The sequence below is a fragment of the Thunnus albacares genome, chromosome 4, assembly GCF_914725855.1.
Source record: "Thunnus albacares chromosome 4, fThuAlb1.1, whole genome shotgun sequence".
In the NCBI taxonomy this organism is placed as follows: domain Eukaryota; kingdom Metazoa; phylum Chordata; class Actinopteri; order Scombriformes; family Scombridae; genus Thunnus; species Thunnus albacares.
In genome coordinates this window covers 20,418,345-20,436,999 of record NC_058109.1, presented here as the reverse complement: position 1 = coordinate 20,436,999, position 18,655 = coordinate 20,418,345, and the positions used below count along the sequence as shown (strand labels likewise).

The 18,655-nt window shown below is 39.9% G+C and overlaps 1 protein-coding gene across 4 annotated transcripts in view; it reads right to left on the bottom strand.

Moving 5' to 3' along the window:
- The window catches only part of srgap3 (SLIT-ROBO Rho GTPase activating protein 3), a 60,633-nt gene that overhangs the window by 21,825 nt on the left and 20,153 nt on the right, over nt 1–18,655 (bottom strand). For all 4 annotated transcript variants that reach the window (XM_044349301.1, XM_044349300.1, XM_044349298.1 and 1 more), the window contains exons 3-6: nt 12,699–12,861; nt 7,012–7,074; nt 1,553–1,738; nt 75–203 (exon numbers count right to left, since the gene is read on the bottom strand). In XM_044349301.1, the coding sequence (XP_044205236.1) occupies nt 75–203; nt 1,553–1,738; nt 7,012–7,074; nt 12,699–12,861 (541 nt within the window). The remainder of the gene's footprint in view (nt 1–74; nt 204–1,552; nt 1,739–7,011; nt 7,075–12,698; nt 12,862–18,655) is intronic.

Genomic DNA, 18,655 nt, shown 5'->3' with positions numbered 1-18,655 from the left:
TGTGGAGTTAAATCAACATCAGATATCCCAGCTGAGAGATGTAAACAAACACATGTGCCTCAACGCATACTTACATCAATCATATCAGAGACGTCATGGATGTAATATTTTGCCACAACTGCATTTGTTGCTGCCAGGTTCAACAAATAGTCATTCCGGGCTTTTGTGCATTTCAGCTTATTCTCTGAGTACTTGGCTTGCCTCTGGGGAGGAGAGAAGAGACAGAGCAGATAAAGGAAAAATCCATCAGTGTGGGAAAATCAAGCAGTAGGGAGGGTTTAAGTGTGTGCTCAGGCAGCCGAAGCTTTGGGACCATCAGACAGGTAAAGATGGCAGGGAAAGTTTGGAGAAACAGACTCCAGAGAAGCTGTCTCTAGATAGTAACATGTTAAGTGGCACAGGCAGGCTTGGATTTAGTTTTTATTATTATGTCTCTCAACGCTAAAGTGGAGGCTGCAGAATGTAGATGCTGGCAAAGAGACACTTAAAGAGGCTCTGGCTTAGTGAGGAGTAGAGTTAAAACACAATTTTTGCATATTTGTAGTCTTAATGTCATCCAGCATTCTGCTGGCCTGTATCACTAGAGTGAATTTAAACAAATACAACTGTGCTTGGCACTAAATTTTATGAGGGAAATAACAGCAATAAATAGCAGTTTCATAAAGTGACATTTCTGCTGAAACACAACATATTGACTTTGCAAATTCCAAACAGTGATACTTTGCTCATTATCTTAATTGTTTGTACATTTCACCATACGTGGACATTTTATATCCAATTTCACAAAGCCACTGTGATGCAAATTTCAGCAGTAGGTTAGAAGAAAAGAGATTAACTTTTATTCCTCCCTCTTCCTCCTCAAACCTGTTTGCAGGCAGAGTAATGAGACAACTGCAACAGCTTAGAAATGAGGCAGAGCAGGGGAAAAAAAGAATATTCATTGCTACGCTGTTATAAATAGTGTTCCCAAGCCAAGCAGCATCTCTGAGGATACCAGCCTGAGGAAGGAGAAACACTGTCGTGCCGACAGTCTTTTGATTTCCTGTACCTGAGAGATAATGGGAGTTTCATTTGCATGAAAAAATTCCAGAAGAAGATCCAGAATAAAAAATGCATGGGTGCATCTGAAGTACATTGTGCTCCAGAGACCACCAGCCCTGAACTGCTGGCAGACTGCTGAGACTACACAAACTAGAAATCTGCATAAGCTGGAAACTGAGTTGGGTTATTGGCCTGAAGTATTGCAGTTTCCTAAGTGTGTATCTGGCTGCGGACCCTCAGTATACTCGTGAGAGTCTGTGACATCTCACTGCTGTCTGTCTGCTGATCTATCCCTCTCTCACCAAGTCAAACAAACAAAATGAGCTGATTTTCCGTCTATAAAACCCGACTTTCCTAACCTCGTCATCACTCAGCTTTGAGGAGGAGCTTCTTAAAGGCATTATACATCCAAATGGTCAACTGATGATTTAGAATTATTAGCAAAAGGACTGAACAGAGCTATGTAATATGTAAACAAACACAACACTATCGACAGCTTAGGCATACTCACCTTCTCTTTCATCTTCTCAATTTTCCTGACCGAGCTGCGTCTCGGTTGGCGGTCCTCGTGCCGCAGGAGGTTAACGTTGAGATCTCCTGACTTGCTGAACTGCTTCTCCTCCTGTTTCTCAGCATCCTTCAGCTTGCTCTCTGCACTGATGCTCTCAGTGTGGTACATGTGGTATGTTTTCATCACCTGCAGAAGGAACATGGAAGAAATCCAAACAGATTGACTCAGCTTATTACATTTTACAGTTTAAGTTAAGAGGTAACCAGTCAGGATATCACAGTTTCATCAGGCACCAGTTGCTTAGTGTGTCACATACTGACATGAAACATTTATCATCAGTGCTGATACTGCCAACAACAAGGAAACAATAAGCAAAGATCATATCTTCCAAAGTCTTGAATGTCCTTCCCTTCCAAAATCTGGTTTGATCTTTGCTTTTTCATGGTGGCCTGGTGGATCAATTTGGGCATCAATACAGCTGAAACACAGATGTCACTACACATGGAATGTGTTAAGTGAATCCAGAGGCCCAAGGTTGTGTATGGTTTAGTCAAATTTCCAACTCACCCTATCATCCCCCTTCTCACTGCGGCTTTCTTCTCCATGATTTCTACAGTAAACTCTTCATCACCTCAGGCTTGTTCATTTTCAGCTCTTTTGTGCAGCGTCATTCTGCCTTCTCCACAGTTACTTCTTCACTTTGATCTCTGCATAGATGCTCATACTTTGACACTCAGACATCCCCTCATCTACTCCAACATGGTGATGACAAGACTGTAGTGACAGAAAACCTAGAAAACCCTCATTAGGCACGACAGAAGCATCCTGCATCTTTCTTAACTCGTCCCAGATGCTCATTGAGAGAGTTTCTCCCCTTGGAAGTCCATTTGTAAAGGAGCGTCCAGATGTGAGCTGCGTCTTCAAACGTCTTGCATTTTTGGAGCCCTGAGAGTATTCAGAAACGTCGACCAACAACTCAGGATGTTAGACAGTTAACGTAAACAGTAATTTATTTGTTTCCTTCTCCAGGTTTCCTGTGATCAAGTAAGTTATACTCACATGGTGCTGCACTTAAACAGCGGGGTTCCTTTTATCTCTATGAGAGCTACTCATCAAAATCACATGTTTGCCGTGGGGTCACTTGCAACTATAATCTTTCACTGACCTCCAACCCTGTGATAGTAATATTTACCAGTACTGCCACTTTAAAAGCCTCTATCTGTGCTGGAATAAACACTTCAGATGGTGCAGAAACTGTTAACAAAAGTGACAAAGAGCTGGAAGGCAAACACCTGAAAGTAAAATATATAGAATGAAAGACGCTTGTCTATTTTCAGAGTGACATCGATGAAAAAAAACTAGGCTAACATTCCTCCCCAGGCTGTCAAACCATTTATTTCAAATTCCTCTGAAAACATGCCTGATTTCCAGCCAACTTTTAACTATCTAACTACAGGACCCGCAGCTAAAGACACAAAGTAATTTGCAGGAAGACTGAGCTTCAGCTGTGTCTACAGGAGGTGTGTGTATAGTTGAGTCTTCTGACTACAGCCAGGGGCTATTTAACTCCTAAGCAGACTCTCTGAGCTGGTACGAGAAAGCCAGCAGTGAAAGAAAGGCTGGAGTTTTTTCTTAATAAATTCAAAGCCAGATGTAGATACTTCTATTCAACATAAATCTAAATATTCTCGGGGTGTCCTTGTGGCTTATAGGGGTTTAAAGCACTGACCATGATATCTATGTCCCTGGTTAGACTCTGGCTGTAGACCACTGTTGAGCATCATCCCTTCTCTTTCTATCTATAAAAAATAAAAATAAAAAGTAAAAATCTGCTATTAAGTCTAAAAGGTGCTTATAGCAATATTATAGTAAAATATAACTTGGGCAAAAATCTAACCAAAACAAAATTTAAACAAATTTGCTTTTTGACACAGTCAGATGGAACAACTCACTTTCAAGAAAGTCCTGATAAGACAGTTTATTTTTAGAAATTAATCCATTGTAAGGATGGTGAATAAGGAAAAATATGAAAACATGAGGTACAAAACAACTCTATCAAAACACAATATCAAAAAACATTATACAATTAAAATTATTACAACACCAGATCATATTATTATAAGATTATCAATATTTTTTGAGCAGGCTAAGTTAGTCCAACCATATCTTTTTACATTCATTTTGTTGTGATATTGTGATGAATGAATGACTACACATGAATGAATGAATCAATGCATGAATGAAAGCTACACCAGCACTCTGAATCTGTGTTGCTGTTAACAAGAGAATAACAGTGTATGAGGCTGAAGAACAGACATCAGACACAAGGTGGTAGATCAGAAAGATAAGATAAGCTCAAGCTTTATTGATCCCTGTGGGGATATTAAGTCTGTGTAGCAGGAAATTAACACAGGTTGAAGCAAAGAACACTGAGTCTCACAGAACAGTGTTGCTGGTCAGTGACTGATTCCTCACACATTCAGGCCTTTGCTCACTTTTCTCATTTCAGGTTCGGTACTAACAACAAGCCACAAGACAACAGCATCTTCGCTCTCAGTAATACATCTGCTGCGGTGTCATACTTTAAACAATATTTGAACAATAGCTTCAGCTCACAGTCTTACATCTCTCCCTTACCTCCCACTGTGCAGCCAGGGATCCAAATGGGATTTCACAGTTTTCCTTCAGCAAAATTTGTTTTGTTGGCAGCCAATGAAAAATGTTAGAAAATACCACTAGGCAATTACCATGTGGCCATGGTATTGATTTAGCTATTTCTGTACAATAAAATACTAACAGGGGTGCAGTCATAAAAAACAATACTTTGTTTCCTTACTGCTGCCCGCGGGGCATCTAGAGGAGAACTCAGATCGGTCAGTCACTCGTGAAATACTTGAAATCTCTATGTCTGCCAGTGCACTGCCTGGGAAAATCATTTCCTACAAATGATGTCAACTATGTACAGCCCTTAATTTCAATTCATTTCAAAGATCTTCACAATGAAAGAATTTACAATAAATAAAAAAGGCCATTCAAGAAAACAACAGGAAGACCTTTTAAACATGTGAGGAGGTACAAAAGCAGGGATCCCCCTTCAAATATGGACAAAAATCAAATGGAAAGTTAAACCAAGAGAATAAAAATTACATGTGAAAATGTATGTGGCTTCATTGACTAGCATGAAATTATAAATAGAAGAATGTGTGTTATCGCAGCAATGAATTTTCCACCTTAGCTGTGAAGCTTCACACACCTCCCACAATCTTTTTCTCATATTCAGAAAGAGCCGGGCTATACGTCAACATTTGGATTTTTAATCTTCAGTCGGATCACAGCTGAGGCCAAGTAGAGCATGAGAAAAGACTATCTGAGAATTTTATCATCACACAACATTGTATTCAGCTTGTGAGGGGAAAAATTAGTGAACTTATCGTTCATCACTCTAAATCCAGCAAGAATTGGGTAATGATCAGTTTCCCAGTGTTTCAGACCTCCATCATGAACCTGAAATATACTCTGATAGTGGCTGGAAGGCGCAAGCTGCTGTACAGGGAAAATAGTTGCATTTTCATATAAACATAAAGATGGAAAAGAGTTTTGTATAGCAGTCTTAGTCAAATCTGAAGCGTTTGACCAACAGCATTTGTCACAGTACCTTTAAAATGCATTTGAATGTAATTAACCTACAAGCACTTTTCATTATCTCATGTGCCCCACAACACTGATCTGCTGCAGCATCCAAATGTACAGATGGCACTATCAGGGAGACTTGCCAGCAGTGCCCTTTGGTAGTTTGACTCTCATCACATTGCTCAAATGAATAAGTCATATAAGGCAGCTCTGCCATCTCCTCTGTTGCACTTTGGGGGGTAGAAGATTGCTGAAGTTGCCTGGAGCTCATCCAGTTTTGGGCACTAAGCCTCCCTCAATAAGAGCTCATCTTTGAAACAGTGAAAGACCAGCACAGTATGCCCACATCCCTGACATACGTTTATTTATCTGCAGAGTTTCTGCAGATAATCTCATTATTTACAATTCAGTTACTGAGTTTTTACCAATTATTGTACAGCAAATACAGTACAACTGTAAATAGTTGGAGAAATAGGTCTAGAAAAAAATCTACAGCTACAGCAATGTTAATTACAAACATTTATCATAACAAATGTTAAGATTATTGCTTATGTTTTCTGACAGTGTTATAACAACACAGTCTGACAGCCCATTCAAAAATATAAATGAATGTCAAAAAATGTGGGCTTGGAGGACATGCTGCCTTCATTAATACTGCCCTCTAATCATGTTGTACTGATTTTTTATTTTTAAAAAGTCAGTTGACAGTTTGATAATATAGAATACAAAAACACAATGAAATATTAATTATATTATAATATTTATTATATGATTATTATTTTTTTGCTAAAGCTGCCCCAATTTGGCTATAAAGTACAAGAGGAAACATGCATCCATACACCCATTCACCACCTTTTTATATTAAAACATATGGGGAGCAGCTGCAGGTTGCTCAAGAGGAGGTCGCTATGAAAAAGAAGGAGAAAAAAAAGCAATTTGGGCTGTGAAAAAGCTGAGAAAAAAGATCCGCTTTTTAGAGAAGCAAGTGATGTGAACTGCTTTCCTTCTCAGGCGGCAAATCAAAAGGAAGAAGGAGGCCGTTTCGCACAGCAACAATGATGGAGAAAATATCACAGAGAAACTGGTCATGAGAGTAACTGACTATCCATAGCAAAGCCGAGTGGTGGCATCAGAAACAACAAAGAAGCTGAGCTGGAACAGATGACCTAAAATGAATGAGTAAGTCCATTGTTATGGAAACAAGATGCACATTATGCAATCTGCTTATTATTTCCCCTAAAAAGCTCTCTAGCTGCATTTTGCAGATACAAACAAAATTATGCAAACACTGTCTAAAAAATGCTGCGGTCAAGTGTTAAAGGCAAGCAATCAGGTCTTTCACAGGCCTCCACAGACACAACCAATGATGTGAACCCTGAGAGGGACTGCTGCTACCAGATGTGAATGTCACATGAGCCCAGAATGTGTTTCACTTAGAGAGAAATGTCATACTTTCATGACTAACAACTGTCCGTCTCTCTCCCTCACTTATCCTCACTATCATCATCCTCATCTTCAAAAGGTGTACAATAAATAAAAAGTTTTGACAGAGAAATTAATTAAATAATTGATACACAGCCTGCATGGTCACAACATGTATTACTTTTTCTTGGTGTGTACAAAGTCTATTTTTTTGCAAAAGAAATTAGACTTTCATCTAAAGAGTAAAACAATAAACAGCCAAAGTGAAAGCATTCAAGAAGGAATAAAAGAGAAAACATGAAAGAAAATGTCAGGAAGACAGAGAGAGGAAACAGAACTTTGGATGAGCTCAGTGGTAAGAGGAGGTGGGAGGGATCGATCTGTAGGAGGCACAGTGTATTACTTACAGTATAGAGTTCATTTGTCACCTTCACCAGCTCCTCGTGCATCTGGATCCCGATGTCCTTGCTCTGAAACACAACGAGCAGAGAGAACAAGGGTGAGAGAACAAATCATGTTTAAGCCTTCAGCTGTGACCTATTGGAGCAAACTACGCTGACACCATGACTTTGTGAGTCCAGCAACTATTGGATGGATTGGCACTGAATTTGGTGCAGATATTTTAGGACATGAGAGGATGATCTGGTGATCTCCTGAGTTACCATTTGCACCCACCTACCCAGAGGTCAGAATTTTTCCACTTGTCCACACTTCAAGTTCATTAAAAGGTGACTAAAAATGAAATAAAATAAAATGTAGCCCTTTGTCCTAGTGACACTTTCAGGCCAAATTTTTTGTTGTATCTCCATGTTTTATCTGCATTACAACCTCACAGGGATATTAGTACTGCAGCTATAAACTTCTAATCTTGTTGTAACAGAAGAAACAACAACAATCCCAACACAGAAAACAATAGAAAAGTCTGCATGAACAAAGATTGGACTGGGGGGAAGAAAAATCCCGACTTAACATGATGTCATATTTTGTTTTATTTGTACTTAATGTTCCGCTGTTTTATGTCAGATTAATTGAATTCTCAAAAGTTTGAAAATCTACAATCCAAAGCGTCGCTGCTCCCCCTTCCCTCTGTCTCAACAGTTCTTTCTTTCCAGCCAAACACGAAACAGCTTGCATGAGGAAATGAATGAAACTATGGGAGGACAATAAATTCAAAAACTAATCTTGTGCCTATTTGCACAGGGATTAAAGCAAGAAAAGATATGTGAGCCTGAAAAGTTGTCCAGCAGGAAATGTATACAACGTATTGCATTAAGTATTATATTAATTTAAAACTGAAATCAGGCGTGGTGCATGAGAACTTTAAGCACTGTTTGCATAATCACAATAACATACCAATTTAGACAGTCCTTTTTAGCAGACCTATTGTACATCTCTACTTGTTATTGAATAGCAAAAACACGTAACTACGTGCCTTTCATTTCCTGTGGTTATTGCATGCTACAGTACAGTACACTTGATATTTAGACTCTGTTAGTTTCACGCACTTAGTTTCACCCTTTAGCTATGTGTGAGTGTTTGTGTTTGTTCTCTGCCACCAATTTCATTTGGGTGCATTGTGTTTTGCTTGGAATAACACTGAAGAAACTCCCACAAATACACCTCATGAAGCAGCACAGTTAATCCTTCTTGCAGCTTTTTTAAGGCAAATGTACCTTGACTCTTTCACCGTCATCATACTGCACAGCAAGCCTTGAAATCCAAAACATGAGACACACATGGGCTGGAAGGGAAAATGCAGTAACTGATGGAGTGAATGTAATAACATCTGTTTTCATGTGAGAGAGGAATAAAGCCTTTATTTGAAAATGCACCAAAAGCATGTCTCAGTGTGACGGTCTGACACATTCAAAAAAACAGAAGTAACACCCCCTCTAACTTCACAAAGCTATAGGAAGTCGTTATGTTTGAGAGGGGTGATGCAAAACCATCCTCAGTTCAATCGCAAACAGGAAACTGTTTGAACTACCAGCCAGTTTGATTATAATAAGTTTGTCATTACATTAATATTTCCCAACATTACTAGCCAGTATTTAATGCTACCATGTAGCGGTGAACTCTCAAACCTCACAATTTTATTTACATGCTGGGTCCTCCGTTTCAGCTTGTTTTGGTTTGTTTGATTTAGTGGATATTCATTGAAAGTTATAACTAAAAATATAGACAGATATTCTACAAAACATGACTGTGTTTTAAGTTACTGTATCAACATGAATTGTAGCACAAAGTCCATTTTTAACTTTATTCCTGCATGTATCAGACATAGGTGTGATGTCTATAGGGCTGCAACTAACGATTATTTTCATTATCAATTAATCTGTCGGTTATTTTCTCCATGATTCGATTAGTTGTTTGGTCTATAAAATGTCAGAAAATGGTGCAAAACGTTGATAGCCGTTTTCCACAGCCCAAGATGGCATTCTCAAATGTTTTAGTTTGTCCTGACCAACAGTCCACAACCCAAAGATATTCAGTTTACTGTCACAGTGGACTAAAAAAACAGAAAATATTCACATTTGACAAGCTGGAACAAGAGAATTTGAAATTTTCTTCTTAACATCAATATGTCCCTCCAGGGACTGTAGCAGCCCAGTTTAATGCTACCATCATGTTATCTGTATATATATTTAGACAAATTTGGACAAGATACTTGATATTCTATGATTCTATGATGTTGTCAGAGACCAAAAAAAGTTTGCAGGAGCCAAAGTGCAACCCTGAGACATCTGATAATTACTGCCGTGTGTGCCGATACTGCACATAATTGCCGAAAAAAATCTGGTGGCTAAACTACAATCTCTCACAAAGTCTGGTTGCTGTGATGAATGAGAGCATGTAATGTGAAACACACTGCATTTTGGCATGGTGGACAATGGCCTCGTGATGTAAAAACTGATTTATGGGAAATAAAAATGAACATCTGCTGGAGAAGACAGTCAAATGTTTAGTTAAAGCTCTGTAAAAAGGATAGTAAGTAAGAGAAACTAATAAAATGTTTTTTTTTTCTTTGTCAAGCTAATGTTTATGAAGTCAAAAATGAACTTTCACACTTGGCTCTGCTAAAACTAAAACATGTCCAACATTCAAACATATTCCAGATTTCAAAGGTTTTTGCAGATGACAAACTGAAAGGAAAAACTGTTAAAAGTGTTCAGATGAATTACAATATATCCACGTTCAAATGAGTGAAACAATGAGACTTGTCTGTTGGAGATGGATGCACAGAGCTAATGAGCTGAGCTACATGTGGGCTGTTAGGCTGCAGCTAACAATATCTGTAAGCTGCATGCTAAAGTGAGCAATGTGTGACATTCAAATATGATAATATAATTAAAAATGGAGGGGGGGGGGGGTTTGCAAAAACCCCCGGAGCTCAAGCTTTCTTAGAAACTGTCACATTAGTGTCGACATCTGACTCATTTCTATTGGTGCAAACAGAACGCTGCAACTCAACAAGATATATAGTGGTACTTTCACCTATGAATCACTATGAGAAGTATTGTTTTCTGTCAGATTTTGCAATATATGTACTTGCGCATACACACATACACACACGCACGAAAACATACAAATCCACTCAAACCACACCTTACCACTGTTCAGAGGGATTCAGATGAAAGTTAACGTGTTTATCCACACCCTGCTCTGCTAAAATAACTGTGCTTGAAAAAACTTGTTAACGGTGAGTCAGAGACTAAACTAATCATCAAAGAGGGAAAAATTCATAAAACAAATTCTTGCTCCAACAGTTCTTTTCTAAATTAGATTATTAATTCTGCCCAAAAGAAGAATAACACAGTAACCTCAGTAGTACAGAAGGGATTTGCTGTTTTTGCATTGTTTTTATCTGGAGTGCAGGTATTAAGTCCAACTCAAACAAACATCGGACTGGATGTGATAAATGGGGAAAATCCTTTGAGGGCTGCAGCAGCTGGTGAATGGCATCTGTATGCATCGGTGGCTCTGAAGTGAGACAGACTGCAGCATGTACTGCAGAGGCTCAGGGGGAGCAAGGAGGGTTCAACCAGGGAGTGAACAAATGTGATGCAACGCTCTGAAAGAGATGTGGCATGTCGGCCCTTATAGTAATGCCAGCGAATATACATTGTATGCATATTGATTGTTATTGGGCAGAAAGAAGGGAAATTCTGCCCTCTGCACATTCACATTTGCCACACCTACTGTAATTGTATTAGTTTCCTTGTTATTACTGTATTTATTAGGAACACAGTCTTGTAACACTGAACCTTTCTACTGAGATATGACCTTCACACCACACCAGTAAAATATGGAAGCTGGGGTGTTTCCTGATAATATCTGGTTCAAAGCTGGTCCTAATTTAGGTTTAACCACCATAAGATAATTAACATGGTATGAGATGATAAATAAAATATATTGTTAACACTGTAAGTCACAGCTGTGCTACTGCAGTTGTTCATATATTAAACAACAAAGCCCTTGATTTTTTTTTTTTTTTTACCAGCTCTCTTTTTGTCCTTGATTATGTTGCCATGTCAATCATCCAAAACTCTTTTTTTCATTTCAGTTCCACATTTTTTAACATTTTTCTTCAGAGCTTAATGACACCATTTTTGATACATTATTTATCGCCTTCCAATATGTCTGCCAGCTAGCAGCCAGCAGAGCCATCCATTCATACTCTCAAATGTAGAAAAAGTTACCTGAAGCCACATGGCTCAAAAAGGATGGCACAGTCCTGGCACAGTCTCTGACACACACAGGCATCCACATAAGTACACAAACACAGACACATGCACATGTTCACACACACGCGGTAATATCTGAATGGAGCTTCGTAGGCAGAATGGAGCTCACCTACAGGAAGGCCTGCAAGGTGAAAACAGGGTTCTGATGTTTGGATAAGGCCTCAGTCATCTCTGCTATGTGCTGACAGAGAGCCAAATGTTTCTCACAGTAGTCGGGGCTGCAGAGTATTTGGTGAGAGAGGTCTCAGTTCCACATTTCCCCATGCTACTTCTACTGCTCTGCAGGCCAGACAGATCTCATACACCTTCTAGTAACTCCATGTGTGCTGAAACAAAGCTTGTAAGTACTGCAGTTCTGTTGGCTACCATTAGTCTGCTTAGCTTGCGAGGATTCGTGAGATCACAACATCAAGAGATTGTGCGAGAATCCATCTTGTCAGGCTTCAAGTTGTGCGCTTGTGTCCAAACCACCGGTGGTTCAGACCAATCAGCGTCCTATGAGGGTTCTCGCATGATCTCGTAATCTCGTGAAAAGGTAAGACGGCGATGGACAGTGACAGACAGATGGTTCAGCCAATCACCTGCTGAGTATTTTTTTGAAAGTGCTTGCCCTTTTCCAAACAGTTTCCAAGGACGACTTCTCAGATGGTTCTGTGTAACAAACCATCTGGCGCATCAGGTTATTAGTCTGCATAGCAAAGCCAGACTGAAGCCAACATTTAGAGTAATGGCTTTCATTCCCACAGCTAATAGTAAGCTTGACAGTTTTACATTAAAGGGATACGTAGATATGGAGTCTACACATGTAGCCCCCGAAGCTTCGTCATAGGCTATGCTCCACACTGCCTCAAAAATACAACGAGATGTTGCAACAGCAGTAGCTACGGAGATACCACATGGGGACCACAAGAACTGTGATTGGCTGCTTGTGCTTTCTCCTACAAGTTTTTAATGTACAGTACCAGTCAAAAGTTTGGACACACCTTCATATTCCCTTGAACGAGAAAGTGTGTCTAAACTTTTGACTGGTATTGTAGGTGGAGATTGTTGTACTTCTGTAAATCTAACAAAGCCCTCCCGACTGCAAACCTTCAGCTCACCATGAACACCACGTTCTATCACGGTGAATGAAGGAGTGTAAACACGGTGACTGCACAGGAGTAGTCTACTATTCAGTAATGAAACAAGGCTAATCATAAGTTACCTGGATGTAAGTATGTGAGTGGCCCACCATCACAAAGTAAAGGTATACAATCAAATTATGATATAGCCTGATAATGTACAATACATCCATCTGGGACAAAAATAGTAGTAGTGAACAAAGAGGGAAGAACGGTGGTCCCACTGACCTTCTTGAACAGGCGGATGACATCCTCGCAGATCTGGGCCAAGCGGACAATCACATTGTTGGTATAGATGTCACTGAGGGTGGCATGGTCACGGCTCTCCCGCCTCGTCTGGTTCAGCACCAGGTACCAGCAGTTTACTGAGGACAGCAGGTGCTGGTCTTTCCTGGAAAACAAGAGCAATACAGGATTGTTAGAATGTCTCTCAGAATAAATCCAAATCTGGATAGTGTAGCTATCTGGCAATGTGTTTTTCATTCTTTATATTTGTTTAAAATTTTCAGTTTTATCAAGTGTAATCTCAAGTAAAAAAAAATATGCTAAACGGTTTCTTATCCAGTAACTTAATGATTACTGTAAAGAATATCAACAATACTGCAGTCTCGTATTGACTTTTTTGCTGGCTAAAGACAGCACTGTGGTATTTTAGAGGCAGTAATAATGTTGTCTGACTAATGATGAAGGCATCCGCAGTTAACAATAAAAGTTAACACCACAGCAACAGACACAATCCTGGGTTTTAGTAAAAGAAGACAACCTGTTGTGGTATAAAATACCAGTGTTTCTTCCTCCTTTCTTTCATCCCCATTCATCATTTTCTCTCTGCCATCCACCATACTCCAAATAATGCTATGGTCTGGTAGGGCATCAACTGGTTAAATTTATAATGCTAGTGACCATAATGATCCAGAGAGTCATGGGCCCTGATTGCTGCATAATCAGTTTAAACTGTCTCTGCCTCGGGTGCTTTCAAATAGAAAGACTAAGGCACATAGACACAGAACGAGACAGGCACACACACACACACACACAATCCCTTCAAACCCATACCCTTGTCTGGATCCTATCGGTGCATTAATCAATCAACCAACTCCGAGGAAGAGACAAAGAGAGAGAAAGAGAGAGAAGGAAATGAGAGCAAAGGAGGGAGAGAGCGGGGTGGGGGATAGGGTTTCACTGTGGAGCAGAAAAAATTGATGAGCAGCACCAACATCAAAGAACCCCCTTCAGAGAGCCTCCATAATGCTAATCACATCTAATGAAGTTGATATCTAGCTACTCCAGAGTGCTTTCCCCATTATTACTTTACTTAACTCTGCCCCGAATTGCACTTACATCAGGCTGATGGGATACAAACACCAGCACATCATTCTCACAACGTCAGTACAGGGCAGAAGACTGGTTGGCATGTGTAGCAAAAGTAATCTATCCATTTATTATTGGGCCTGCTTCCTCAAAGTGAGATTAAGAATGGTGTCGTGAGATCCACTTTGTCTGAAAAAGCGAGTCAATTAATTTGGTAATTTTAAAGAGTTGAGAAATCCGCCCATCAATCAACGCCACATTTCAGTCCTGCAATCTTGAAGTAATAATGAAATGATTAAACTAAATTTTCTGTATCAAAATAAGATGAGCAAATCTGACAGACTTTGCAAAGGATGGGTAGGATTTAGGCTTCCTAACAATAGAAGACCTAATGTAGACCATGTTCTGCTTCACTCCTCTGGGATGGCCTATTTCTACTGTCTCACCATCCCTCATTTTGCACCAGTTCTGCTTGACCGACCTATCTGCCTGTAAGGGATGCAGCTCCTCGGTGTATAATTGCTGTTTGTGGTTGAGAGGTTTGGGGAACATGCACTTCTGCTCTCTGCTAATCCCTAAAAGTGGTCAGAGATGCTTCATCATATCCCTGAGCACAACCAAGCTCCCATTTTCCTACCTTTTTATCCTCCTCAGCTTCCCACTCCAACACTGCTCACTGTGCTCTATTCACAGAGGTGAATCCTTGATCAAACTTGCTGTGGACCTGCAGTCCTCAATAAAATACTGCTGGTAAATCTTTAGTCACTTTTTTCCTATAGATTATTAGGTGTTTCCCTTGACTGGAGTACCAAGTTATTTGCTTTTCATGTCACATTGACAATATCAGTAACCTACAATTTTTGGAATTTATACTGTAGGTATTTTCATTATTGATTAATCTATCGATTATTTTTATGATTAATCAATAGTCATTTGGTCTATAAAATGTCAGAAAATGGTGAAAAATGTTGATCACTGTTTCCAAAAGATCAAAGTGACCAATGATTAGAAAAGCAGCAAATCCTTTCATTGAGAAGCTGAAACCAGAGAATATTTGGCAAAAGGATTAACTGATTATTAAAAAAGTTGGCAATTAATTTTCAAATCAATTAATCAACTAATCATTGCAGCTGTGTACACAAAAAACAAATCATGTTCATAATTCACCAAACAAGACTAAGAGTCTACAACCATGCTAGCGGCTCTTTTAGGCACAGCAGTGCTTTGCTAATGTCAGCATGCTAACATGCTCACAATGACAATGTTAACATGCTGATTTATAGCAGGTATAATGTTTATCATGTTAACCATCTTAGTTTAACATGTTAGCATTGCACTAAATACAGCTGACTTTGATGGGAATATATGGCAATGCAAAATTTTGACCTCTAAACCACAATTGCCAACCTCATGGTGGTGCAAGAGGAAAAGTCAGTGGACAACTACAGTCATTAGGATTTATTGTCAACCTGTACAAAATGTCATGGCAGTCCATCCAATAAATGTTGAGATATTTCAGTCTGGACCAAAGTGGTTGACCAACACTACCATCCCTAGAGCCCTGCTGCTAACATGGCAAAAAACACACTGCACAGGACTTATTTCCAGAGGTATCACTGCCTATTCTTACATCAACTTTGACAGTTTAAAGCAAAAAAATGTACAAGGGTGATCTTGATTTGATTTTGAGAACAACCAAAATGTCTTAAAGTGGCCAGGTACAGATTGGTAATGCTGAGGGTTAAAGCCATGCAGAGAGACAGAGACAAAGGACACAAGATTTCTTTTTCCCCAGTCGCTGTCCTCGTTTCACAGGAATTAGGAGCAGAAGGTCGCTAATTAGGCCTGCGTACCAACCACATCTCTGGGAGCTGAGTATTTTAACACAGTAATAAATGTAGCTCCTCGACTTGTTTTATGTGTGAGACACTAGCTTTTCTATACTGGCTCTTCATGAACTAGATCTATATATCACAGAGGACCAAATTCTGCACACAGACTTTTACACACCTCCATTTCTACTATGTACACACTTCTCTTTGCTGGTTTCCCATAAAAAGCTGAGTATCAGTCAAGAGCATGCAGGTCAATTAATCTAGAGGGCTTCAAAAGGGTTTTTGGTTTTGGATGGCTCCTTGCCCTCGGTATTTATACACAGGATATCATTAACATGCAGAAGGCAAACGATGAGTCTCTAGAGAAGTGAGAAGGAAGAGGCGGAGGAGGAGAGACGAGTGCAGCTTTCTGGCATCCTATTACATCTGTCTCATCCTGCAAAGCACTGCCTGACTGTCTCCATGGTTTCCACAATTTCTGCTCTCTCTCGCTGTCTCCGTGAGGAAGAGACATGGAGTTTAATCTGTGAATGCATGGGAGAGTGTGAAGAAGATGAGACACGGAGACAGGGGAAGTGAATAGGGAAACAAAGAAGAGTGTATGGTCAGAGAAGATCGTGATAATCCTTTGATTCAAGGATAAACTGATAGCAAGCTACCTCCATAATGTGCATACCCTGAACAAGTAAGCTTTGTATAGAACAGTGCCCGTGCTTTAGTCATGGTTGCACTGAATGCCACCATCTAATCACCCAGAGTCTATACGATGTGTCTGAGCCAGGATTTCCAGAAGGAAGTGTGCATTTATCAATCCAAGACTCAGCTCTGTGAAGGCCTTTAATCCCCTCCACACTGGCTGTCTGCTGCTTATCAATGAAACAGCCGAAAGAAAGAAGGAGCCAAACACAGTTTCAAAAGACAAGGGGCACGTGGGCACATGCCGCTAGCTTTTCTATTCAAATTCCCCTTGCCCTCATTTTCAAGCAGGGCATCAATATGCCACATTGCTGATTTGCACATCATTTAGCAGGTTTTTTTTTTTTGTGAGGAGACACACTGCCAACATTTGATAATGTACAGCTGCACAGACGCAGGGGCCAGAGCAGAGCAGAGATCTGCAAGATCTGTAAAACAAACTGCAAACCAGCTAAAGTATTGATGTTGCACACGCTGACTTCCACCAGCTGGACTTGTCATTTTGACAAGAGCAGTGTATTGATAGTGTACTGCTGTGTTCAAACAACCCAAGCCTAGAGATATAATTTAACCTTTGACCCTTTGCCCCTCAGACCACCAGAGAGCAGCCATGGTTCAACAACATGGTTACACTAAATGGGACTTAAGCCATAGATGCACTTTGGTGCCAGTACCCAAAGGACACAAAGCACCAGTAAAGTATCTGGTACTATCCTACAGTTGCAGACATCATTTCTCATAATTGTATCATAACTAAAGCATGTGTCACCGTTTTTAAATGTGTTCTGGACACAGACTGCATCCCATTTAATGTTTAATGTTGGGAGATGTTTTTATAAAAGAAACTTGCTGGATATCCACTGATACATTTTCAAAGCTGTGCCCTGCTGACCACGGAATTAACAGAGACATCAATTGGATTTGAGCAAAGGCAACTTCAAAACTGAAAAAGCTCACATATACAAAGATCTGGCATTCTAAAGATACCAAACACTTTTTCTCCCAGCTCTTGCCAAACCAGTCACTTGGATATTATACACACAAAGAGATTAGCATACACACACACACACACATACACACGCACATATCTGGACACCACTGCAAGCCCTGTCTTATCTCTTCCAGACAGGTTATTCTCTGTATCAATATTGCATGAATTGCCTTCTAATGGTGCTATGTTACATCTATATCTGTCTGTATGACAGACGATACCAAGCCAATCTAATTTGATGAGGTACATCATAAATCCCATTCATCAGTCCCATTCCCATTCTAGCCTTTTGGGTACATTTACATTTGTTTGAATGTTTGTCCCTTTTCAAATAAAATAAATTGAAATTCATCATACACCCTGAAACGTCTGCTCCATAATTAAAATCAATTTAGCTGTTGTCTCTTAGGATCTGTGAACCAGTAGGAGAAAGGAAATGTTGCACTATCTGGCATAGCAACTGCAGTATAGAGCAGCTAAGTAACCCTTCAGTGTTTCTTTTCACTGTGGCAAATGAGGTAAACTGGAGGAGCAAAATGATCCGTGGTTGGGTTGCTGCGGTGTAGCTGTAGCTGCAGTAGCTGTAAATCACAGTGGCATTCAGCTTGCTAATGAATCTGCATTGGAAGGGTTCAGCCAACAGACTGTAGGCTGTGATCCAACACATATGGAAGTCTGTCCCGGTCAGGATGACTCTGTTTTACTGCTCTGTTTTGATGTCCTTCAAAAACATAAAGGTGTATGCTCAATATACGCGCCTGCTTTTGAAGTATTCCTCTCGAGTACAATACAGAGTTTAATGAGATTTTACTGAGACTTATGCAGATTTGTCATAACGGATAAAACACCAAGTCAAAGAGCAAAGACAAAACCAAAAGCAGCTAATTATGTACACAGAATACAGAGTTCTATCAGGCTGTTTTTTTCTGTTTTCTGTGTTTTTGATGGTGCATGGTTGGGCTTTATGCCCACAAAGTGCATTTATTGGACAAGCAGTGTTTTTCTTGCCTAGGCCAATTTGGTGTTTTGGTGGCTCATCATGAACTTAACCTCACTAAAGTGGGAGGAAAGGCACAGTAAAGGGTGTGTCACAGCTGATTACCAGGATTTGTGGTTGCCCGCCTGCTCAGACCAGGAGTGCATGGCATGAGGTGCAATCATGTTATGAGCCTTTTTGTGGCTTCACCAAAAGCTTACAAACTCCACTTTGGGTAATATATTGGTCAGTTTAAATTGGATATACCCTTTACCTCTAACAGAGGCACGTCTTTACAGTGTTCATTATAATACATACATAGATGTGTGTGGTGTGAAAGCCATGTCAGACTTTCAGTATGTAACAAACGAGTAGT